The sequence below is a fragment of the Solanum pennellii genome, chromosome 4 (genome assembly GCF_001406875.1).
Source record: "Solanum pennellii chromosome 4, SPENNV200".
Classification (NCBI taxonomy): domain Eukaryota; kingdom Viridiplantae; phylum Streptophyta; class Magnoliopsida; order Solanales; family Solanaceae; genus Solanum; species Solanum pennellii.
Window position 1 is genome coordinate 75,358,185 of NC_028640.1, and position 24,991 is coordinate 75,383,175.

Below are 24,991 nucleotides of genomic sequence, written 5' to 3' on the forward strand. Positions count from 1 at the left end.
TACACTCTTAAGAAAAGTTAACCCTCCATCTATACATTATATATACACTAAATAAACATCGATGATGATTACAATTACGATTAGTAAAGTAAACACTCTTTAACGGTCTAACTAAAAATAATAGATTCCTTTGTTATACAATAGTAATAACTATGTCTCACTTTCAAATAAATTGGACCGATTACGTTATGTTGTACAAAAATATTGTGCGTCCAAAAGAGAATACTACGTATTACTACAACATATTAAATTAGTCAAATTGTTGAGGGCTTATCTGTAAACAAGTTGTTGTCTGTGCATGAATGCACTATATATAGCAATATATATATATTATATATATATAAATGATAGAATAAAAAAATATTATTTTGTGTGTTTAAGGACATATCTAAACAAGAACAGGTCACTAGGACAATCATTTGTCATCTTCATAACATCAGTACTTGAGGCTCATTGGCAAATAATTCCTTAATTTCTGGTCATTCTTGTTCTATACAGTTTCACTTGTGAGTTGTGACTTGGGCTTTTGTTAGAATTTGCACATTAGTAGTTTATAATATGTTTGAACTGAATTTGCTCGATTTAACGGCGCTTAGACCTTGATATTGCGAATCATGCATGTAAAAGGAGGACAAAACTATCGTAACAACCATAATATACATTATTACGAATTAAATGATAAATTTAATTAGTCTATGTGGTACCAGTCAATAGATTTTGTGATCGAATGTCACTGAACGAAAAAAGTTCAATATGAATGAAAGTATGTGCGTCTTTCCAAACAATATCAAACCAAAATTACTTAATGATTTGACACAAATTTTTAACAAACACTAGGCTACAATTATTTGTATGACTAAGTTCAAAGATTTTATTTTTAATACTATAGAACACCCTAACAAATTAAAGCCATCACAAAAATAAGAGTACTAATTTTTGTTTTACCAATATGTAGTGTATATTAAACGTATATCGCTATATTATAGGTGTATAAGCATAGTAATGTTTGCATTAAGATAAAGTGTCTATATCACACTTTTTGCCCTTGGGGTGCACTCCTTACCTAGACCTTACGTAAATGCAATATACTTCATGCATCAAAAATTTAAACATTTAGACGTGTGAAAATTCTTTTAACTAGTTGACTGAGAACGAAATATATTTAAATTACCATGAGTTAGGCATGTGATTGACAAACTCTAAGCTCAGTAAATAAAAGGCTATCTACTTCTCCATTTAGTAAAGGCTATATGTAGCTCAATCTTAATTAATTAGTATAGTAATTAAGATTTTTTTAATACTAATAAATTATGATCTCAACTGAAATCTATATATATGGGGTGCTTCTAAATATAGGTTGAAAAAAATCCAAAACCTATTACATATTTATAGTTGCCTGCACGGATAGAATTTGTTGAATCAATTATAGGTTTAGCTTGCATCATTACATTAAATTTTTTTTGGTATAATATTCCCTCCGTCTCAAAATTACTGTCACTTCAACAAAAAGAAGTTATCCCAAAATAAGCGTTACCATAGAAATAAAACGACAAAATTAATATGTTTTTCCATCTATATTTGTATATTCCATCTTCTTAACAGGGTTCAATTTTTAAGAGATATTTATTAATTTATTAATGAACGTGATTTTTGCTAAAATAACACTTATTTTGAGACGAATAAAGCATGTATTAGTCTACATTTTTTATGATGATGCCAATTGCCATATGATGTTAAGGTTAGAGGAAGCCAAATACAAAAAAAATCATGGATGCCAGCAGCTTTCCTTGTAATTTTGTTTGATGTCATAGATTTGAGTTGGAACTTGGAATTGGGAAACAGATGATAAACAAGTGAACTTGCCCACTAGTACAATAGTACATAGCTCATTCCCTCCTTTAATATTCGAATTTCGTATTGAGGTCTGATTAATTTTTGAATTTACGCTAATGTAAAACTTATTCCTTTAATAAACGACAAAAATCAAAATATAGAAGCATATGATAGAATAATTACTAAGCTTTTGGTAAAAACGTTGGTAACTTAAAAATTTATAAGCAATATAGCAGCTACATATAATTCATCTAATAAACAACAAAATGGAAATCTACATTTCTCCATATGATGAAGTATTGGCAAATAGTTTAAACCTAAATAATTGCAATGTGAGACTTTTTGCTTCAAGTTTTTGATGCATTTGGGGAATCCCTCTCCTCTTCTATACTCGTAACATGTATTGGACAACCACTTTTTAGTCTCGAGAAAAGTGTCCATTTTTGAATGCTTTCATCTGAATCCAATACTTTCCATCTGATACAAAAATACATTAAAAGGGAAAAGTTAGACCTAAGTTTTATTCGTACATTTTTTGATCTTTTTATCTGAATCTAATACTTTCAACGAACCTATAAGATGTGGTCAAACGATAGACAAAAACAAGCATCATGGCTCTAGCCAAATGCAATCCAAGGCATGTTCTTCCTCCCATTCCAAATGCTAAGAAACTGTATGGTTTTGAATCATCCTGAATATTTTTAACAACATGAGGTCATCACAACTTCAATATTTACTCGTACCTGATGTTACGTTTAGACATACCCCATCTATAGTAATTTACTTATGATAAATCATTATTTTTTTTTCGAAATACTATATCGATTATGTAAATAATTATGTCATGTATTTGTTGAGAAACTCACATCAAATCTTGAAGGAATGAATTTATGTGGATCATGGAATATCATTGGATCAAAATGTATTGATTTAGCATCCACATTAATGATCCAACCTTTTTTGATCGTAAATCCTAAATTCACATAAAAATTAGAGAATTAATATTTATATTTTGTATTCAATATATTACTTGTAAAGAAGTCAAATTAAACCTTCAATCTCACAATCTTGAAGTGCCATTCTTGGAAACCAGGGTACTATTGAAGCCATTCGAAGTGATTCCTTTACAACCTAAATATAATAGGTGGGTGAATAATATACATATATATAATAGTATATAACAAATGTATAATTTATGTATATCGACTAGAAAAAGTGTTATATTAAGTCTTGAATCTAACTCACTTCTGTTCTAGAGCCTGACATTTATCCGGTGTTTCATTTTCCAAAAGGAAAAAAAGTATATTCTCTCACACACACACCTCGTCAACAGTCTAAGGGCGTTAAAGATTAGCTCAAATAAAACAAGATTGTCCGGGCCTGATAAGGAGTCAAATATCTTTTTTTTTTCTTTGGTGTGTTTGTGTGTGTTTGGGGTGTGTGTGTGTGTGTGTTCTAAAATCTATATTGAAGAAAAATATAAATAAAAAAGTGAAATATCTAAAATTAAAAAAAATGTACCTTAGATGCATACGGCATACAATTCAGATCTTCAAATGTGAGGTATGCTTTACAAGAAACTTTCTGTTGGAGGGCTTGTTGTTCAGCCTATTTCAGTCAACTTTCTATAATTAGAACTTTGGCTGTGAATTACTTTTTTTTTTAAAAAAAAGAAAATCATAGTATCTTTTTAAAAATTTAGCCCGTCCGAGATACTATCGTCAGACTTTTATATAATAATCATCCTTTATAACATTTTATTATAGCAGGAAAAAAAATATCTAAACAAATGACATTATCATAGAGAGGTTTGACTATTGCTCTTACACTCTACTACTAGATTGCATATTTAAATATCACTCTCTTTGCTTAAATTTATGTGATATAGTTCAGATTTCGAGAGTCAAACTTTTAAATTTTGACAATAAGTTCGAAATTTTTAAGTTATTTGAAACAACATTTATATATTATGAAACTATGTTAAACGTATTATAAGTCATAATAAATGACAAAAAAAAGTACTACGATAATAGAAAAAAAAAGGCTCATTTAAATCTTGGAATTTGAAAATATCACGTAAATTGAATCGAACAAAATATTTTTCGTTACCCTAAGGTTGTTAAGGGCCTTTGGATTTTCATCCAAATATTTAACCATCCATGTGATTGCACTAGCTGTGGTGTCTTGACCTGTCATAAAATGGAATTTATATAATTATATCCAACTAACTCCAATTTAGGCTTCAATTAGTAACAGAAAAAACCTCAATTGTAGATTAAATTAAGAACAAACCTGCAATAATCATAGTTAATATATTATCTTTAATCTGCTCATTTGTTAATTGTATGATTGGATTATCCTTAATCAAAAGATAATCAAGAAAATCATCATACTTTTTATTGGACTTTCTTCTTGCTTCTATTATCCTGTCCAGCAAATTCATAATTCTTTTCCTGGCCTGCAATTAATGTTAATGGGCTTTAAATGGGCCTGTTTACAAAATCAATGGGCTTTAGATCGGCCTAATTAAATCATAAATGGGCTTTGATAAATGGGCCAATATTACCTGTAGGCCTTTGTAGAATCTAGTCCATGGTAGTCTTAATGGAAATGACAACATTGCTTCATAAATCAACCCAATATCCTTATGCAACATTTCTAGTTCCTCTTTGTCTTCCAAACTCATTAACATTTTGCAAATTGCTTCGAGGGTTATCTACGAGTACGAAAAAAAACAGCTCATGAAAATATGACTCGTTCAAGTGGATTCGTTGAACCGATCAAATACAAATATTTGAAGTAATTGTTATTGCTATATGTTATAGTCACTTATAGGGTACTTCTTTGTACCAATTGATGCTATAGAAGTATGGTAATTATATAGCTCGCAAATAGATAGGTCGGATTAAACTCAAACAAGTCAAAAATTGGGTCAAATTAATAGACGGGTCATGACCAAGCCATTTAAATAGTTGGTGAATTGCAAAGTAAATTTTTTACGCGTATCTAATTTGGACATCACTAATTAACATGTATTCATTCTTTAAAAATAACCAAAAAAAATGCATATCTATCTATTTTAGAACACATTTAGAAAAAAATGATTAAACTCAGATACATATGACTAAAACCATGCAGAAATAACTGAAGTTCAGTCATATGTTAAACATCACACACAATATATCTGAAATTATATTCTAAAATGGATAGATTTATATATTTCTATTCACTACGAGTATGACGCAAATAGTGATCTCAGAATCGGATATTTTTACACTTGGACCAAGTAGAAAACACAATAGCCATTTTTTTTTTTTTGTGTGTGTGTGCTAGTTTGGGGGGTGGGGGTGGGGGGGTAGGAGCACCATCAATTTTTTGGGCTTATTAGGCCCAATTTGTGTCCAAATAAAATTTGAAAAAGAAAACTGAGGCTAAAATGAATATGGAACCATAGACTAAAAGGGATACCAACCTTTAAAGCTTCATGGAGAATAATAATGCTGGAATTTTTGTGCCAAGTGCTAAGATTATTAATTGTCAATTCATCAAATTTTCTAACCATTGTCGAAAGAGATGTTGTTGAGAATAAATTACTAAGATGGCTTCGAATAATTTTATGTTGCTGATGTGAAGCACAAAGAAGGCTTTGGTCTCCCACGAGCTTCGCGATTGACTTTATATATCTCTTAGTGAAATTTCCTCCCTCGTTACTTAGTATTTTCTTTGTTGCTTCTGTGCTGGATATAAATACATGTGTTTGCCCAAATATATTCGTTTTGAAGCAATTCCCATACCTATAAACAAAGCATTCCATCGAATTCCACCAAAATGTTAAAATTTTATCATTTTGACACGATGAATGTAAAAAAAACAACAATATTTTTATATTTTAGTTTCGCTCCTATAATACGAATACTATAGACAACACATACATACAGGAAAAAAAGGAATTTACATAAATTCCACTAGTTTGGAAGCTAATTATTTAGATATATTTTAGTTTGTAATATTACGTATCTTACCAGGTTTTGGTACGTTTAGATACATTTTTTTGGGATACCTGTGGTCAAGATTATGTCTAATTCATTCTAGATACATAGTATCAAATTTTGATTTGCATGTATCATAACAAATCTTGCTTGACTCTCTCGCCTATCTCCAATCTCGCTCACCACTCTCCTTTGTATCTACTATCTTAGATATATACGAATTATACCAGATACATGTAGATACATGCATCTAGCTAGTGTGATTTGCATGTATCTGGAATACATAATGAATCTCACTCACTTCTCTTCCTATTTTATGTATCTAGTAACAAAAATACATGTATTTAAGAGTATCTTCCTCAATATATAATACAATTTTTTTTAACTAATGGTACGATACATGATATTAAAAATGTATAGATAATTATAATATATATGATAGTGAAGTATGTATTATTACATAGTTTTTCCAATAAAAAAAAAACAAAAATACACCAACTAATTGAGGGTTCAATTTGCTGAACTGATTTGAAATTGAGACATACTTAATTGATCGATATACTCAAAAACAAATATTCATTATTGCTAGAAACAAATACAATGATTAAACATTTATAATACCACACCCATGCACATTATGTTATCCTATTTCAAACATATATATGACATGATTATAAAATTCCAAATGAAAAAATTTAAACTTGAAAAGGATCTTAATCTTACTTAAGTCGTCGAATCTTAATAAACTCATAGAAGCCTTTGTTGCTATTGATGGCAGCCATGAACTGAATGGTTTCTCCGATGACCGGTATTCCCCGGTTGCCTGCCGGAATCTTCTTCGCCGGAGTTTTTCCAGTATTATTATACCATAAGATTTGTAATAATAACAATCCCAAACAAGGAAATACGTACCAAAACCAAGAAAACATTTTTTTTACTCCTATAGAATTCTTAAGCCCTAATTACCAAAAGATAATAATCGATGCCTTAGTTAATTAATTCTATTTGTAGAGAAATTAAAGTTCCAAAAAAAATTTAAAAATAAAATTGAGTCGTTCATTTTTTAATTTAGTGGAGAAGTAATTATGAAATTTTTAAATGGATGTTTCCACTTAAGGGATTTTTAAGTGCTCTTTGATACGACGATTTTTTTTGTTATTCAAAATATCCCTATTTAGCCAACTAATCCATCCACTACCTTATTGCCCAAGTTCCATTATAAAATTATGATTCAGATTTTGAATTTTATGAATTATTGTTTAGAATTTTCTCATATTACATTTAATTTGTTGAATTTAGAATAACTATACGCACTAAGGGCCCGTTTGGATGGGCTTAATAAAAATAGCTTTAAAAAAGTATTTTTGAAAGTGCTGAAACTTATTTTTAAAATAAGCAGTTATGCATTTGAATAAAAGTGCTGAAGTTGCTATGCCAAACGTGAAAAGGGAAAAATGGAAGAATGAGATGTTAGGGTTATGTGGGTAATTTGGAGATTGTATAAAAATATTAAGGGCAAAAAGATAAAAATGTGGTCAACTTAAAACAGCTTATAATCTAAAAAAAAGAAAGCACCACTACCCCAGCTTTTAACTTTTGGCTTAAAATAAGTTTTTTTTAACTTAAAATAAGTTATTTTGAGTATTGCCAAACAGCTAAATAAGTCAAAAACCAGCTTTTAAGTCAGTTTGACCAGCTTTTAAGCTGAGCCAAACAGGCTCTAAATAAATAATCCACCGTTGATGCAACTAGAGTCCTATTGATTCATTTGATAGCTGAATAAGAAATAAATTATGTATATATTAATATTTGTATAACTTATACGATTTTTTATCGATATTTCAGAAACTCTATGCGTAAATTATGAGAGAATTTATGTATTATTATGCGAGATATATGGTATGTTTTTAAGGCTATCTTTCTGAAAAGAAAATAGTAATAATTCATGAACTGCAAGTCGGAAGCATATCGGATCCAAATATTTATTTTCTTCATTTCATTTTATTAGTTTATTTTAAAAAGAATAATTTTTTTTTTATAGTTTTTAAATTTTAACTTTCAGACTTCAGTTATAACATGTTCAAGACTATAAGATTAAAGAATATTTGAGTTAATTCATTCAACATATTTTTAATCTAAAGTCATAACATTAAAAATATATTTATTTACATATATATTTCCATTTTAGCTTAAAATCAAATAAATAAATTAAAATAAAGAAAGCATACATTATCTTTGTGGTAACTTTAATTCGTGCAAATATGTTTGTTGTCTATAACTAAGAATAACAGCTGCGAGCTAATAATTAACTCTTCCATTATATAAATAATATTCTCATTCTCTTAGTGAAAAGATCTAAGTTTTTTTGACATCCATTGCACGGAATCGAGTATTGTAAGTCCATAAAAAAAATATTCCTATATATTTTATGTTAAAATTATATTCTTATGTCACATTAAATCACTCCTTTGCTTAAAAATGAGGTTATTCAAAGTTCCAACGAACATGTTTTACGTTAGGACTATAGTTTCATACTTCCCATCAATACATACGTTCATTTTATATTTTTTGTTTTCGTTTTCGAGATACTATATTCTTGAATTCAGACATTACGTATCGAATGTTTTTTTGCTTATCAAATATCTTAGAATAGAAAGACATATCACATCCAAATATAATACATCATGTCAAAATAATTTGACTTTTTAATCAGCCAATATATTTGATAAAAGGATATAATTTTCATTTTTCTTTCGATCCATCTTTACTTAAACCATATTATAGATAATTGTTTTCAAATTCTTTGTATTTGGGTCTCTTGAAATTAAATAAATAAGCCCAATAAAAATAAATTAGATGTTAACATTTCCAAAACATGATTTCACTAATCAGAACACAAATATTACATAAGTAGTTGACACGTATTGATTCAACTTAAATCTTTTTATAAAAGACGATATGGAACATTGAAGCTCCCGCTATTTGCAGAAGGATATTGATCCAACCCCTTATTGACATGTGGATTTTATAAAGATAATTTTGCTTAGTCTACTAATTAATTTGAACACAAAATCATTCCTTGCGTTTGAGAGAAACAACCAAATTAACATAAACAGCTCTCTTCTTGTAAATGTAATCATCCACAAGATCACCATATATACTAAACAAATCATTCATAATTTCATTTCCAAAATGATTTTCCACCATTGATTCAACCACAGCCCTAATTGTTGTAGCGACTTGTTGACCCGTTGATGATAATATTTTTTCATTCGATAGATTTGAAGAAACGCTAGCTTCCCACTCAATCTCAAAAGTTTCGATACGATCAATTATAAATGACCCTTCATTTGCTACAGCAATTTTCACTTCCTCAGGACATGGTGCATAGTATGGTGCATTAAATGAGTCTATTTTCTCCTTTTCTACTAGGCCCTACATTAAAAAAGAAGTTGTATGAATACATATTTCATTAATTTGGTCCCCAAGCAAATATTTAATATTTTCAGGTACAAAAGATATACATATGATTTAAATAAATTCTATTTTCAAAATTCATAACTATATGTTATCTTGTCAACACAAGTACTCAAGATAATGTATACATAGATTATTGTAAATTATCTTATCTCATCTTCATTCAATTCTACATAACAAGATAGAATGTATATCCAAATCTAGTTATCTAGAATACTCTGATATGTGTAACAATTATATTATGTATACTTCTGATTTTTTCATTGTTCATGTTGCTCTATGTAAGCTCATCAGAATTACTATTATCACGTATAAAAATTGATTTTTTTACTAAATATCTTTTTCTATTTAATTTTACGAGCATATATAGATCTCCACAAAAAATAAACTATAAGATTCCTTAAAAATCTCAGATCGAATTCAAAACTAATTTGAATTCTAGAAAATAAATCAATAAATCATATTGAATATTTAATTTTGACTAATTCCTCGTGTTCAGTTTTATTCGTTCAATATACTAAAAAAATTGTTTGTTTCTTTTTAGATACAATTTTAGAAAGTAATTTACCTTTGAGACCAAACTAGAAAGCGCATTTGCGAGAAGTTCCCATTGGTAGTAACAACCATCTTCAATGGTGGGATCAATAGAGCTCCTCCCCATTAGTGACAACAACATCCTCCCGCCGGGGACTATCTCCGGTGAACGTGATCGGAGAAACGTAGAGAAATCGTTCTGGAATTGTGACACGTATGCATTGATGACGTCACTTGGACTAGTATGTGATATGTATAATTTCCCTTTGTTCAGAGATGACATTGCATTATTAGTACCCAAACCAAGTGGAACCTGCATTTGACTTTAAATTATATACGCTGACAATATAACGATAGTTAATTTAAAATAATTTTAAAAAATACTTATTAGTTATTGTATAGATTATTAATATATGTTAATTAAATAGAATTATTTACGATACTAATCTTTATTATTTACACTTTTATAGTGCATCGAACATAAACTCTATACATACAATACCTTGCTTTAACCCTATCTAGTTAAATGTATAATGTAACTTTATGTACTATGATCCTAAAGGAAACTTCTTTTTAAATTGGCTGAGAGGCACAAATAACAAAAGGAATAGATGTATCATCTTAATTTTATTATTATTATTAAAGAGAAAATTGTAATTATCGTGTTACACATTTTTGGTAATGTAAAAATAGAAAATAAATGAAATATATTGGGTGACTTGTTCCATCAAAGTGGTAGTTTAAATATGGTTTATATATCTAGTGGAGTCAATTCCTTTTAATTTTGTAGTGCTAATTAATTATAATACATTTCCTTTAATGATACAATAGAGATAAACTTTTCAATCAAGAACAGATCAATAACAGATTGGTGGTTAACAATTATCTTAGTCGTCTTATATCTTGTTTTTGTTTTTAAGGGATAAAAATGGATACTTTGGAGTACATTTCCTATTTTGTCTAAAATTTTGCTAGATGATGTGTAAATTCGTAAATTTTCTTGCTTACTAGCTAACACTAAAAAATAAGTAAAAAACTCGGGTTTTTTTTTAAAAAAAAAAGATGTTTTCTAAGAATTCATTTTCAAAAAATAAATAAAAAAAAATCTTCCTACCAAACACACCCAAATTGTTAACAAAACAATTCCGAATTATTTGGACATAGGTTAGCAAACTAATTATTGTACGGCAAAAGCTAGAGCACATGGGTTAAATTACTAAATTTTCGATTTTTAATAATATAATTCAGATATAAAATCTTTACAAATATAATTTTGAGTACATATCAATGAAAACCAAATACAGAAAGTATTCTCTCCGTTTATTAAAAAAATGACCTACTTTAATTTGAAATAGAATTTAAAAAAAAAAGAATTTTTTTTTTAATCTTGTGGTTCTAAATTCAAGTTATATCAAATGTATCAAAACGCTCTTTAATCATCTGGCCTTAAACATGCCACCTGGAAAGTTAAAGTTAAAGTATTACCAAAAAAAAATCATTATTTTTGAAACAGACTAAAAAGATAATTAAGACGTTAAATACTACTTATAAGTCATCGTCGATAGGTAATAATTCAAAATATGAATAGTAACTATCACACATAAATTAGTTACGCTAACCTGAGAGAGCCAATGGAGACTAGAAGAAGAGTGAACAAAATGCATGCTCTTTTGTGGAAAAAGCCTTCCATAAAATGAACCAGGAACTCCAACAATATAACAATTTTCTGCACCTTTTTCTTCTTTAACTTTATCAAAAAATGATGGCAATGACCTAAATACATCGTTGAAATCATTCCCAGGAAGATCATTAAGTGAAATTTTCAACTCCGGGAAGGATGTACCCGAATTTCGAGATGTTTCATCTATGATATCTATAATCTCAGAAACGACTATAAATGTGTTCGGTCCAGAAGAACAACCCAAATCCGCAATGCCAATACTCTCTGGCATATTTTTGTTGTTGTTGCACATAATGTTTAAAATTGCGTCCTTAAGTGTTGAATTCGTAGCTGATATTATCTTCCTCTACAAAATCAAACATCAAATTTTTTCTTTAAAATATAATATAATGTACGAAAATTGAGTCTCTCTATTAAATACTGGATCAAAAGTGAGAGTCAAAATCAACGGACAGAAAAGTTTTGGATTTTGGTGCCTCAATTTCGAAGCACCAAGTCTGATAAATCGATGGATAGGATCGATTAAAATTAAGACATAATTTATATCGATGATTAATTTATAAAAGAAATCGATCGAATTGTTTATTCAGAACTATAAAAAAAATATAGTTACTCGATTAATATCTTTTATGACTTTCGACAATTCTACTTAATTGCACACGCTCTTTGATAAAATATTTCCATTTATTTACTCTTATATATACATTTTGCACTTCAAAAACCAACGAAGTTCCTTAATTTACGTAAAGAATTGATAAACTAAAAACTTCTTTATCAATTTTCACGAGAAAAAAAAAAATCGATGGCCGTTTACTGATTTTCTCTTTTTTTTTCTGAAAAAAATTAAAAACGAAAAACCGATAAACTAGATCAGTTCTCAATTTTTCTAACCGATCTTGTAAGATAATTTTTGCATCGTTTTTTAGTAGTGTTAATTGAATCGACTTCCTTTAATAGTCAAATCAAGTTTTAAATTTTCGAGTCAAATTTTAAGAACGTAATATACAAAAAGAATATTGTACACTAATATTATTTTAGCTTAGAAAGTAGGCTTATTCAATTCCACTCTTGGAAGAATATTATAATCTTTTTTCCCTTTAAGAGTATCTTTTAGTGTAATTTTCAATTGGCCAAACTCATGCATGCAGAGATTTATTTAGAGAGAAAAAAAACATTATATTTGCTAAAAATAATGATACATAAAATAAATAAATATTTCAACTATTGTTTTAATTATTTAATGAAGATATATATATGTATATAAAAAATTGTAATTAACCTGGATATTGGAGTTTTTAGCATAGCTAGTTTCTCCTTCTCCATTATTCATATGAAGTACTTGCATAACTTCCATCTTTATAATTATTATTACTATTTCTTTCTCCTCTCTATTTTAAAAAGCTTGTAGTGATGAAAATAATAGAAATTATGGTTACTTATTTATAGGCTTCACCAACCTATGACTAGATATTCCTTGTGGTTTAATTTTCGTACTTTTGTTTCATCACGTCCACAAAAAATTATACATCTAGTCATACACGTGTCTTTAAATTATTCAATGAATGTAGGTATTTAATTTTTAATAAGAAAAATTAGATAAAAAGCTTTAAAAAATTGTAAAAAGAAATATTAATATTAATGTTGGTCATACGAGGAAAAAAATTTATCTGCACCGGTTGTTTACACCAAACTAATTTAATTTTCATTATTACGTGATTTAATGAAGTAAAACACATGTTAATTAATTAAGGTTAAGTAAAATGAACTATAAATTTAAGCACATGGCCTGCATGTATTGAATTGACGTAAAAACCCGATGCGGATAAATTTTACCTGTCGTACATACAGGGGTAGACCTAGAGTATGCCGAAGAGGTTCAATTAAACCCATCAGCAAAAAATTAAGTTGTATATTTAAGGTATTTTAAAGAATTTTTATGTTTTTATATTGATTTTGAACCTCCTGTATATAAGATTAGAGGCTGACTTAGTGATTTAGGGTTCAAAGCACTATTTTCTTTTTTTCGAACCCCCTTAATAGAAATCCTGAATCTGTCACTGCGTACACAGGTGTTACATTATCTTATTTATTCCTAAGTTTTGATTATATGTAGATTTTCCTTCTTAGTCTATCTTGGAAAGAATATCTAATTATTTTTATGATGAGATAATTTATAATTACACAAATATTTAAGATTCATATTACGTTATAAATTTAAGCTTTTTTTCTTAATTCTACGAATAATTTGTGTTAAAATATTTAATTTACGTTTCTGGTAGAGACTTTAATGTAACTCACATACTTGTTAATTAACTATTTACTTCATCTCCTAAGTAAAATAATAAATGGGGTAATTAGTTTTCTTTTAAGTTATGCATATTCAGTGTTTTTGGAAGAAATTATAAATTACGAGACTTTACTAAAACTGTATTTTACAGAAAGGTTTCTAGCTAGAATAAAAGTTTTTATCGAAAAGTCTGTGGTCTATATATTGTTAGGTTTTAATGGTGTAAATAGGAAATAAAAAGCGGTGACTTTTTTGAAGGATTGTGATTTTTTTGAAAGATTAATGTGTCTTTTCTAAAGGATTGTGACCATTTGAATGGTTGTGTCTTTTTCGAAAGATTGTGACTTTTCTGAAAGGTTGTCTTTTTCTCCAAATAGTTGTGATCTTTATCCTTTATTGGCTATAAATAAAGAGATTTTCTCTCATTTTTTTGCATTATGTTATTCGTTTCTTCTGCATACATTTCTTACAAATCAAAATTGATCGATCGTATGTGTGATATTATCTAAGCTTGAGGTACACTACTTATTTTGGCCGGATTTAATCTACAACCTCAGGTACTTGAGTGAATGAATAAATTTCTTAAGGATACACAATAAATATATAAACTCAAATAATTTTTTTTTTTAATTTTCATCTTTATCTTTTATTATTTCTGATTTGACAATCTGAATAGATGAGATAACACGTGACTATATCAGCAGCTCATAATGTGATAGACATAGGTTAGTAGATTTTTAAGAGTTTTTCCTTCATCACTTTATGACGAGTGTTGAAAATTAATAATTTTAGTATTCAACAGCTAAAGTCATAGCTAATTTCAATTTTTTAGAAGCACTTGTTACGTGTTTCATTGATCTACATCAAAATGTTAGAAGTTATGTGGCCTGAATTTTATCGGCGATGTACTATGTTTTTTAAAATTCATATCGCCTTATAAATTTATTTATTTTCTTCTTAATTCTACGAATAATTTGTGTTAGGGATATTTAATTTACGTCTCTTGCAGATGCTTTTATGTAAGTCACATACTTGGCAATTATTTCCTTCGTCTACTATTATTTGTCATAATTTATATTTTAAGAGTAAAACTATAAGAATTTTGACTAATATTTTAAGATGTATATTTTTATCAGATTGATATGCAAAAAATTGCAATTTATAGTATTTTTCATATAGTATTTGATTGTCTAAATTTTTTTTAAAAAAATATCAAATTAATATAATCTAATTTAACTTTAAATATTAATCAAAAAGACTTCAAAACATAACATGTCAAATAAATAAGGACGGTGAAAGTAACTATTTACCTTTTGTCTCCTAAGTAAAATAATAAATGAGGCAATTAGTTCTCTTTTAAGTTATGCATATTCAGAGTTTTTGGAGGAAATTATAAATTATGAGACTACAGGAAAATTGAATACTACGGATAGGTTTCTAGCTAGGATATAAGTTTTCATCGAAGAGGGGTCGTGATCTTTATGAAAAGTATATTATGTCTTTTTTAAAAGGGTTGTGATTATTTGAAAAGTAGTGTTTTTTTAAAAGTTATGATATTTTTGAAAAATTATCTTTTTTCCAAGAGTTGTGACCTTTATTCTTTGTTGGCTATAAATAGAGAGATCTAATTTTTCTGCATGAATTATTCCCTTCTTCTGCATACTTTTCTCACCAAACAAAATGATTATATCTGTTGAGATATCGTTGCTGTCTTTTTGAGTTCGTTGAAATTATCAAAATTTAAGACACTTTACTTCTTTAATGGTTAAAAACATTTAATCTTCTCAAGTACCCGAGATTGTAGATTGGTACTTGAAAAGATTAAATTTCTTAAGCACATACAATAACTTATGTGGATTTAAATAATTTTTTTCTTTTTTTTATCTTTTATTATTTCTAATTTAATAATCTAAAGACAAGAAATACCACGTATAAATACACATGTGACTCTATTAGCATCCCACAATGTGATAGACATACGTTAGAAGATCTTTAAGGGGTTTTTCTTTCATCACTTTCTTGTTAAAAGTTCTTCCAAAGCAAAGGTGATACTAACAAACACTTAGAGAATAGTACAATAATAAAATGAGGGTATGTTCCTTTTTGATATTCTGTAGAATTTACTTTATGAAATGTGTTGGAAAATTTAATAATTTAACAATAAAAGTCATAGCTAATTTCAATTTTTCCGACTTTTTCGAAGTCGGTATTTATTACGTGTTTGTTAAATTTATGTGGCCTGAATTTTATCGGCCATATACTGTATTATTGTACTATGCTACTGGCTAGAAGTTGCTAAAAAAAATAATTATAATAAAATCCACGTGAAATCCATTTTAAATTTTAATTGATGGGGGATGGTACGTAAGAGAAAATTTCTAAATTAGAAGAGAGTAAATAATACATAACATGGTCCACACTTTTGTGGGCTGACTTACTTCTTGCGTTTTAAGAAATAAATTAAACGTTTTTGACACGTAAGCTAAATATATAAAGGGAAAATCGTATATAATAGCAAATTAATAACCTAAAATAAATGGAGTAGCTAGGGTTTGATTTAATTGTGCTCCATAGCAAACATTAGCCAAAGTTTTCAGGCGCCTCTCACCCAAAAATCTCGCTCGCCACTCTCCCATTCTCGCTTGCCACTCTCGCTTTATACACAGAAGTGTATAAATTCTGTTTCTATTTTGTATAAAGCGAGAGAAAATTGTAAATACACATGCAAAAACATATATCTTCGTGTTATACACTTAATTATACAATTTACAGACATTTACTTCAATTCAATTGTAGACAAATGCAAATTTTATACAAATATTGCAGAGAAAAAGGCCAACGAATTATACAATTGTGAATTATACAATTGCAGTGGAATACAATTTTCTCTAGCTTTATACAACAGAAGTGTATATATTGTGTTTCTGTTTTTGTATAAAGCGAGAGAAAAACATATATCTTCTTGCTATACACTTATAATTATGCAATATACATACATTTTAATTCGATTAAATTGTATGCAAAGCAAATTTTATAAAAATATTGCAGCGAAATAGGCAGCGAATTATATAATTGTGCATTATACAATTACAGTGAAATAGAATAGCGAATTATACAATTGCAGCGAAATAGGCCAGCGAATTATACAATTTAGACCAGCGAATTATACAATTGTATATGTATAGCGAATTATACAGTTTTATGTTTGCTATGGAGCGCAATTATGCAAACTTTGTTACAGCATACAAATATGAATTTTTTGTTTGCTATATGTGAAAGTTGCCCATATATAAATATAGTAAAATATAAATAGAAGAGCAATATTTATATTAAAATTATTTTTGTGTCATCTATATATAACAGGTTAATAGTGTAAAAAAGGAATACAAATATTTACTAGCTCAAAACAGGGGCAAGCTGAGGGACGGAAAATGATTTATTCAAATTCTCATCGTTTTAGAATTAAAAACATACATAAATTTTTAATATATAATATAATGATGAATCTTCTCATGAAATTTTTTACAAAAAATGTCAAGATTTTTATGTTATGTCATATCAGATCGCTCTTCGCTATTTGAAAAATTAATTTTTTGTACTAAGTTTGATCGAGTTTCATGATATCATCTTGAATGTTGTAATATTTGTGAAACAAAATGAAGTTAAGAAATTTTAGGATGAAAAAATTATAGCTTAATGATTATTTTTGAAAAGTTATCCCCTTTAATCAGCATATATATATATATATATGCACGTTATTTCTGTAAAAAATATTTTTATTTTTCAGATGTTTGCGTACTCAAATTGATTTTAAGAATATGGAGAAGTGAAAAAAAATATTATTTTAATAATTCAAATCACATGACCACCTGCGTTAGAGAAAAATAACTATTTGACTTTAACAACCTAAATTTGATTGAACATCTGTTTGTCCACATGTTTTATTTTGTGCAAACTTTAACGTCACATCTAAACATTTATAGATATTTATTTCATGTAATTGTGGAAATTAAAGAAGAAAATTTTTCTCAGCGTATTTATAATTGATATAGAGGAAACATATGATAAAAGTATATTATGTGAGATTTTTGGGTTGATGATATAGAGGAAGCATAAGATAAAAGTATTATGTAAGATTTTTTAGGTTGTTTGACACTTTTTAGATTTTGAGATTTAAATAAGTATGTCTTAATTATAATTTTATCTTTTATTTTTTGAATTGCTAAAATATTTAAAAGTTTTATGCGTAAATTTTTGATCAAATTTAAATTGCTTGATTGTTAAAAAATGAAAAGTGTTATATAAATTGAAATAAAAAGAGTATATATGAATATTATTAAGAACGTTATATTGAGTTTGAGATGATTATGTAATATCTGAACTTAAGACGTAATTATTAACTTCGTATTGTTATTGTGTACGCATACCTTTTGTTGATGCAAATATCATTATAAAGTTTAAGACTTTCACATTCCAAGTTCAATAAAGAAATAAAATATCAAAAGAATAATTTCAAAGAGTTTTCTATACACAAAATTTTGACAATTAATATTCCATGTAACATGAAATATTGAAATAGAGTAGTGTGAGTAAAAACTGTTTGATTCGAGATATTTTAGTAAAAGTTATATGCTATGTCATGTCAAGTTACTTATTAGCTTAAAAATAAGGCTATTACAAATAATGTGTTTCACGTTAAGATTGAAGTTTCATATATCTCAATCAATAAGTACGCTCATTTTAATTATTTTTTTAATTTTTAATGTACTATATTTAAATTGATTCAAATAAATAATGATATACTACACATGTTTATTATGCATCAAAATTCCTAAAATAAAAGATGAGTTAAGAACCATAGGTTATAAGAAACTTTCACATCCAAATTGTATTTACAACATTCGAAAAAGAGTTACTTTTCAGTAGGCCATGTTCGATTAAGAGGTATAAATCACATTTTTTAAATTTCTTTCATGTAGAAGTAGTTTGACCTTATGATAAGTTTATAACATTTCAATTCTTTTTATTTTGGGCTTTTTTGAACTTAAATAGCGGTTTTTTTCCTCTTATTATTTTTGTAGTTGTATTTTAAAAAAAATTACAATAGTGATATTTATCTATTTTAACAATAGATATACAAAATATATTTATGATGTGCATAATATATATCAATGGAGTTCTGAATAGTTATATAGTTGGTCTGCATATACAATTTAAATATACAGTTGACCACACATACAATTAATGTCTTCACGTATATACTTATACATTCAGCTTTTGCTTTGAAAACAAACACACATATAGTGTATCTTGCTACTATATTTGCAAAAATAATATTTATGAAAGATCCCCAAAATTGAATTTGGATTGATGCTTTACAAGTCTATTATAATTGATCGATAATTCATATAAGTCAAACTGAATATTAATCGACCCTATATTCGAATCCGATACTTATTTAAAACTATGATACTTCTTATGGCCTTATTCTTTCTTCTAAAAAATAGTTGCAAGTGCAAATTGGATGGTCCATGACATAAGTTTTGAAAAGAATAAAAGGAAATATATGTCTTTAGCATATGATTCTACAACATGTTTACTGCTATTTGTAAGTCAATGCTAATAGTGTTGTTTACTTACCATCTTTTCTTATACTTTTAAAGAAAGTTTATATCGTGAAATTTTATATTCTATAATTGACTCGAGAAATTTCAAGAGAGTGACTATTTTTGAATCATCAAGTAACTTTATGTTAATTTACTATCCTATAAAAATAGCTAAGATTCTATAAACCATTTTGGTTTAGGGGTGTAGGGTAAGGGGGATTTTTCTTTTTTTTAACTGTCGTATAAAAAATGAATTTTTCGCTATTAAAGTATAATGTAATAACTCTATCTAAAATAAATTACCACTCAACTTTTAAAAAGTTAATCTTATAAATTAAAAATATAAAAATTCGTTCTTTTACGAATTACGATTATCACATCAAAATCACATACAATAAACACATATCAATTTTCATGATTAGTATTAAAATTATCAAACGAAGGAAGTTATCATCTATCAAATTTAGACTTAGTTTCTATTCATATCAGTATTTTCTATTCATGTAAATATTTTTATCCACCTTTTATTTTCATTATTAATACAGTAAAGAAAACTCTATTTTCATCAACAAATGAAAAATTGGATTTGAATTATAAAAAATTACATTCCACTTTATATTAATGAAATATTATAGTAAGTAGAAATTAATTTTTAGTTATTTTAATGGGATGGACCCTCAAAGGTTCTGATTCGAAGATAAGTGAGCACATAGTATATAATATAGGTTAAACTGTAGCGTATCGAAACCCGACTGGACGTGACAACTGAGAGAGCTTCGAATAACTCAGGTTTAATGGCGATTTGTTGATTACTAACTCACTGAATTCAGTAATTATAATAACAAATTGTGTGATTTGTTGTTGTTAATTAGCAGGATTAGCAGATGGCGATGGTTTTGCAGGCGAATGATGCTCGAGAATGGTGTTATAGAGGAGAAGGAGCTGTCAATCTAGTGCTTGCTTATAGTGGAGAACATCCTGATTTTGTATGATTTTTATCTTTCTTATATACTCGAATAGTTGTAATTTGTATATGGTGAATTGTTAAGCGAATCGAAATTAATTTTGATCTATTTGAATTGTGAACAATTTCAGGGAACAGAGAAGATTCTAGTAGTTAAGAATATGGAATTTCACCTTCTTATCTAGGCTATTTGTCACTGCTTATGTCTCCGTAAATATTGTGTTTTTTTCTCTATTTTTGGTCGAGAGTCTGTCAGAAACGGTCTTTCTGCTTAACAAGGTAGGGGTAAGGTTCGGGCTATCCTCGGTGGATTCCACTTGTGAACTATACCAGTATGTTGTTGTTGTATCGTGTTTTTCAGCTTATTCCTGATAAATTGAAAGATATAAATAAAAAAGTTACTGGAAATGAATTTTGCTTTTCATAAGCTGTATAATGATCTGATTCATTGGGGGGTACATCATCTCATGAAGGTGTTGTTTTCAGGCTCGAAAAAAGTTAATGGATTGTCTAATAAGAGTAGTAGACTATTTGGCTCTCGAGTTGTCTAAATAATTAAACGAAAAGATCCTACTAAAAGAGTGCAGTAGTGCTAAATGTCATTGTATTCCTCCTTGGAATACACTGTTTCTTTAACAAGTTATTGACCTCAGCAATAGCATAGTAAGAGTGGCCTGATGAGGAATGAGTCCGACTTTTCTTGCCTACAAATTCTACCAGAAGAAAGAGAGATCTGATCTGGAAAACATGCTACTCCCTCCGTTTCAATTTGTTGTTTGGTTTTGACTTGGGAAAACTGTCGTGGAGTTTAACAAACTTAAGAAGAATTTTGAATCTTTCGGTTAACTAAAGATAGGTAGAATGTATCAAAATGTCTTTTAATCTTGTGGTCTTGAACATGTTGTGTGGAAAATTAGAATTAAAGAGATGTCAATAAAGGAAAGAGACATTCTTTTTGAAACGAACTAAAAAGGAAAGTAAGATAATCAAATTGAAAAGGAAGGAGTATTGTTGCTAGTTCAAAAGAAACTATTTGTTTTTTTGTATATCTCAGTAGCATCCTCTTCTCCTGTGTTTTAACTTTTATCTAGGTTGGAAAAGTGTTGCGGGTACAGAAGGTACCAAAGAATGGATCTCAACGCGAGAATGGTCATCCAGGTCTAACCGAGTTGGAATGCCTCATGTGGAAAGAATTCAAAGAGCTGGTATCAGCTCCTACAAAAGAAATGGCTGAATACTGTTTTGTGCAACATGTGATGTGCTCGCTGTTAGGTTCGAAGAATGTTGATGCAGGGGTATGTTGCTAGCCTTGTACATACCACCTATTCTTTATCACTTCGTATTAGATCGGGTTTGCCTGAAATCATCTTTTCTTCTCTGCAAATGGAGAAAAAATAATTTACTTATTCTCCCTTTCTGGACACCTTTAATCTACGCAGACTAGAAATAATAACTAGGCATTCTGCACATCATCAAGAAGTGCTAATTTATTACCAATATTCATGTAACCTAACATTTCACCCTTATATCCTAGGCATTCTTATGCAGTTGATCTTCTGTAGAGGAATAATTTTTGTTCATTGCTGCTTGCTAGGATAAAACTTAATTGATCAAGTTATCCTAATCTATGGGCCTCTAGGTTTAAGTTATGAAAGATTGCAAATTTGTGTTATTCCTAGCATATGGTTTGCTGTCAACATGGAAACCAAATTGTTAAACACTGCCATCTTTTTCTTCCATTTTGACAGATTTACATCCCTGTGACCCGAGAATTTCTGGAAACAGTTGATAACAATGTTCTATGTCAGCGTCCTTCTTGGCGTGTTGATGCCGCTATGGTCAACCCCCTGTGTGATTCTGTACTGCTGATATCTGATCATTCGCTTTTCCCGCGTGGTAATAATTTTCTAACCCTTCTTGTCCCTTGCTTCTTACCAAGCTTTAACGTGTATATTTATATTGCTGGACTAGTTTTAATAAAACTAAAGGGTGAACTACAATGATAAATGTCGCATGTCCGGTATTTCTAATTGGCAATTGAGGAATTAACCTCCACATTATACCTTCTGTTTTAAGAGATTGGATATATCTATAACCTCCGTGTGTACGAGAGAAAAAAGAGTCTAAATGTTTAATGACTGCTTGTCTTGATACATTGCAGCTATTCTAAGTATGCTACTAATCAACAAGGCTGACTGCAGTTTTGGTTCATTTGTTGACAAAGAGAAACAAGGAAAATCACTTTATTTGGTTTTGAACTTTTGATTGGCCTAGCACGAAATCTAAATAGGGATTTTGATCTGGCAAAATTGCGTATTTCATTATTCCTATTTTCACCTTTCAGGTTCACTTAAAGAAGACTTCTGTATATCTGTTGAAATAAAGGTACTTTTTCATAGCTTTATTTGGTTCTTCTTCTTTATATCATATTCATGCTGTTTCACTTTAATCTTTTTTAATTTACAATTTTATGTTTATTTAGTACAATGTTCTTAATAGTGTCTCCATTTCTTTTGCTGAATCCAGCCTAAATGCGGATTTCTTCCGCTTTCAGAATTTATTGCATCAGAGAACAGTATTAAAAGGAGTGTAACTCGTTTCAAGATGCATCAGGCTTTAAAATTGCACCAAGGAAAGGTGATTAATTGTTTATCTGTCTGGTGGATTTCTTAATTCAGTTGCAGCATGGACTTGATAAACTTCCTCCTTTTCCCCTGTCAAGTTAAAGTAGTGTTTACTCTTTATTATATACAGTTATTAGCTTTATGCTTATGTTGGACCTTTTTCTTTTTTCTTAATCATTTTCTCATTTTTTTGATATTTTCTTTGGTTGCTTCTGCTGTATCAGATATCAGAGATAAGTGCATATGATCCATTGGATTTGTTTTCTGGATCCAGTGATAGGGTACACAAAGCAATAAAGGGCCTTTTCAAGACCCCACAGAACAATTTCCGAGTTTTCCTGAATGGCTCTCTCATATTAGGGGGTTTAGGTGGTAATGCAGACGCTACAAGCTGTGAAGTTGGTGAAACATTTGAAAATGCACTGAAGTGTGTAATTCAAGCTGTAGATGGACAGCGGACCCAATGCTTCCTAGATCTCATTTCCAAGACCATTTTTAGTTCAGGATTGCTAAATAAGGTTCTTGAAGTCCAGAAGTTAGACAATGCTGACATTGAAGGTGCAATTCATGCATATTACAATGTCATTTCCCAACCATGCACGGTATGCAGTAAACTATCAGCTGAAGATCAATTGTCCGAAAGATACAGTTCTTTGCATTCAATCTCGAAGGATGAAAGCATGAAGATTGTGAGGAATTACTTGATTGCTGCAACTGCAAAGGACCTGAGCATGATGATTAGTTTTAGACCTCGAGAAGATGGGAGTGTGGAATCTCCATATAGCATGGTTTCCTTAGAATCAACCAACCAAAGTTTTGATTATAAGGTATTATTCCCTTTTCCTCTTTTATCAACTCCTTTTGGGTTATTGAATAATATATTGCACAATGAAAAATATCTCCTTTTTATTGAAGTAACGTTTTATCCTATGTAAAAGAAGAAATGTGAACTTATAGAGGCAGTAAACTTGTTGTACCTGCAAATTGTTGTGCACACACCTCAGTTGATTGGTCTAATTTGTTTGCCGCTCATCAATAGGCATATTTCATCGACCTGGATTTGAAACCTTTGGAGAGGATGGAGTACTACTACAAGTTAGACCAGCAGATAGTCGGCTGCTATGTTCAGATGGTAAAATCCATGCAGCAGCTCAGCCACATTGAATGATGGAAGCGCTGTTGGAGCTTGACATAGGAGATAATTTTCTGGTAATCAATCAATTGAAAAATCATTTTATTAATTAATTCCTTTTTTTTTACCTATTAATAAATTTCCCACTATATAAATGTCATGAAATAATAGTAACATGCAATCAAATTTCACCCGAAGTAATAAAACTTAAGACTGCAAATTAGTACTGCTTTGTCGAAAAATGAAAAAGATATATGTGGGGCAGATTCAAAAGGGACTTTTTTGTTAACACATTGGAAATTCTCCTTACTGGAGTAGTTTGAGCTTGATTTCCCTTCAAATATTATTTAAATAAAGACTTAATAGTTTAAATAAGTATTATAAGTTTATAACAGATTATCGCCTCAACTAGCATAACTATACGAGTTCAATAAAAAAATACAATCAAACAAAAGAAATTAAGTCGATAATACTTGTTCTTTGGCATTCTCAAATTATAATAATCACTCTATAGCAATAAATTTCTCTTAATAACACTGATACTCGTATCAATGTATGTTACACTATCTTTTGCCCTTACCCATTACTTATTTTATTTTTAATTTTTAATTAGAAAAACATTCTTCAACGAAGTTTAAAAAGTCTTAACATATTTGAATGTCAAATTGGTGTCACGAATCCTCAATATTTTTCCTTTTTCGCAAAGCTTCAGAAAGTTCCCGGACTATCAAATATGCATTATTCATAAGTAAGCACATTCGAAGACACTCATATTACTATTATCTAGCCTAGATTCAAAAATCACTCAAATCTATAATCAAAGAAGCCAGTTTGATATTGTAATTTCAATTTGATTATATACTT

At 28.9% G+C, this 24,991-nt stretch overlaps 3 protein-coding genes across 5 annotated transcripts; 1 reads left to right on the forward strand and 2 right to left on the reverse strand.

Annotated features, from left to right (window-relative positions):
* Positions 1-2,004: 2,004 nt before the first annotated feature.
* Positions 2,005-6,815, reverse strand: LOC107017247 (abscisic acid 8'-hydroxylase 2). Of its 2 annotated transcripts, XM_015217513.2 has the most exons (10): positions 6,546-6,813; positions 5,306-5,627; positions 4,400-4,549; positions 4,126-4,291; positions 3,943-4,022; positions 3,355-3,441; positions 2,886-2,964; positions 2,700-2,806; positions 2,406-2,524; positions 2,005-2,310 (listed from the first exon to the last, which is right to left on the reverse strand). In XM_015217513.2, exons 1-10 carry the CDS (start codon positions 6,749-6,751, stop codon positions 2,181-2,183), a joined length of 1,446 nt encoding a protein of 481 aa, XP_015072999.1. In that variant the 5' UTR covers positions 6,752-6,813; the 3' UTR covers positions 2,005-2,180. The 2 variants fall into 2 exon arrangements, with proteins under 2 accessions (XP_015072999.1, XP_027772117.1); XM_027916316.1 differs by lacking the exon at positions 3,355-3,441 and having other exon boundaries at positions 6,546-6,815.
* Positions 6,816-8,687: 1,872 nt separating this feature from the next.
* Positions 8,688-12,868, reverse strand: LOC107017327 (jasmonate O-methyltransferase). Its single transcript, XM_015217583.2, has 4 exons — positions 12,794-12,868; positions 11,453-11,860; positions 9,868-10,146; positions 8,688-9,257 (listed from the first exon to the last, which is right to left on the reverse strand). The coding sequence occupies exons 1-4, from the start codon at positions 12,866-12,868 to the stop codon at positions 8,895-8,897; spliced, it is 1,125 nt and encodes a 374-aa protein (XP_015073069.1). The 3' UTR covers positions 8,688-8,894.
* Positions 12,869-20,083: 7,215 nt separating this feature from the next.
* On the forward strand, positions 20,084-24,452 carry LOC107017691 (inositol-pentakisphosphate 2-kinase-like). Of its 2 annotated transcripts, none has more exons than XM_015217914.2 (8): positions 20,084-20,196; positions 20,280-20,393; positions 21,463-21,666; positions 22,120-22,267; positions 22,716-22,756; positions 22,898-23,008; positions 23,220-23,822; positions 24,035-24,452. In XM_015217914.2, exons 2-8 carry the CDS (start codon positions 20,292-20,294, stop codon positions 24,161-24,163), a joined length of 1,338 nt encoding a protein of 445 aa, XP_015073400.1. In that variant the 5' UTR covers positions 20,084-20,196; positions 20,280-20,291; the 3' UTR covers positions 24,164-24,452. The 2 variants fall into 2 exon arrangements, with proteins under 2 accessions (XP_015073400.1, XP_015073398.1); XM_015217912.2 differs by having other exon boundaries at positions 20,283-20,393.
* The last annotated feature ends 539 nt before the right edge of the window (positions 24,453-24,991 follow it).

Bases quoted from the DNA above. Each gene is read 5' to 3' on its own strand.
- LOC107017247 (XM_015217513.2), bottom strand. From the start codon at position 6,751: ATGTTTTCTTGGTTTTGGTACGTATTTCCTTGTTTGGGATTGTTATTA. The intron at 2,965-3,354 runs GTACATTTTTTT...TATTATATTTAG, and splicing joins GTATGCCGTATGCATCTAAG to GTTGTAAAGGAATCACTTCG. The intron at 2,525-2,699 runs GTGAGTTTCTCA...AAAAATATTCAG, and splicing joins TCATTCCTTCAAGATTTGAT to GATGATTCAAAACCATACAG.
- LOC107017327 (XM_015217583.2), bottom strand. From the start codon at position 12,868: ATGGAAGTTATGCAAGTACTTCATATGAATAATGGAGAAGGAGAAACT. The intron at 11,861-12,793 runs GTTAATTACAAT...TTGATTTTGTAG, and splicing joins CTAAAAACTCCAATATCCAG to AGGAAGATAATATCAGCTAC. The intron at 10,147-11,452 runs GTTAGCGTAACT...AGTCAAATGCAG, and splicing joins GTCTCCATTGGCTCTCTCAG to GTTCCACTTGGTTTGGGTAC.
- LOC107017691 (XM_015217914.2), top strand. From the start codon at position 20,292: ATGGCGATGGTTTTGCAGGCGAATGATGCTCGAGAATGGTGTTATAGA. The intron at 23,009-23,219 runs GTGATTAATTGT...CTGCTGTATCAG, and splicing joins TAAAATTGCACCAAGGAAAG to ATATCAGAGATAAGTGCATA. The intron at 23,823-24,034 runs GTATTATTCCCT...GCTCATCAATAG, and splicing joins ACCAAAGTTTTGATTATAAG to GCATATTTCATCGACCTGGA.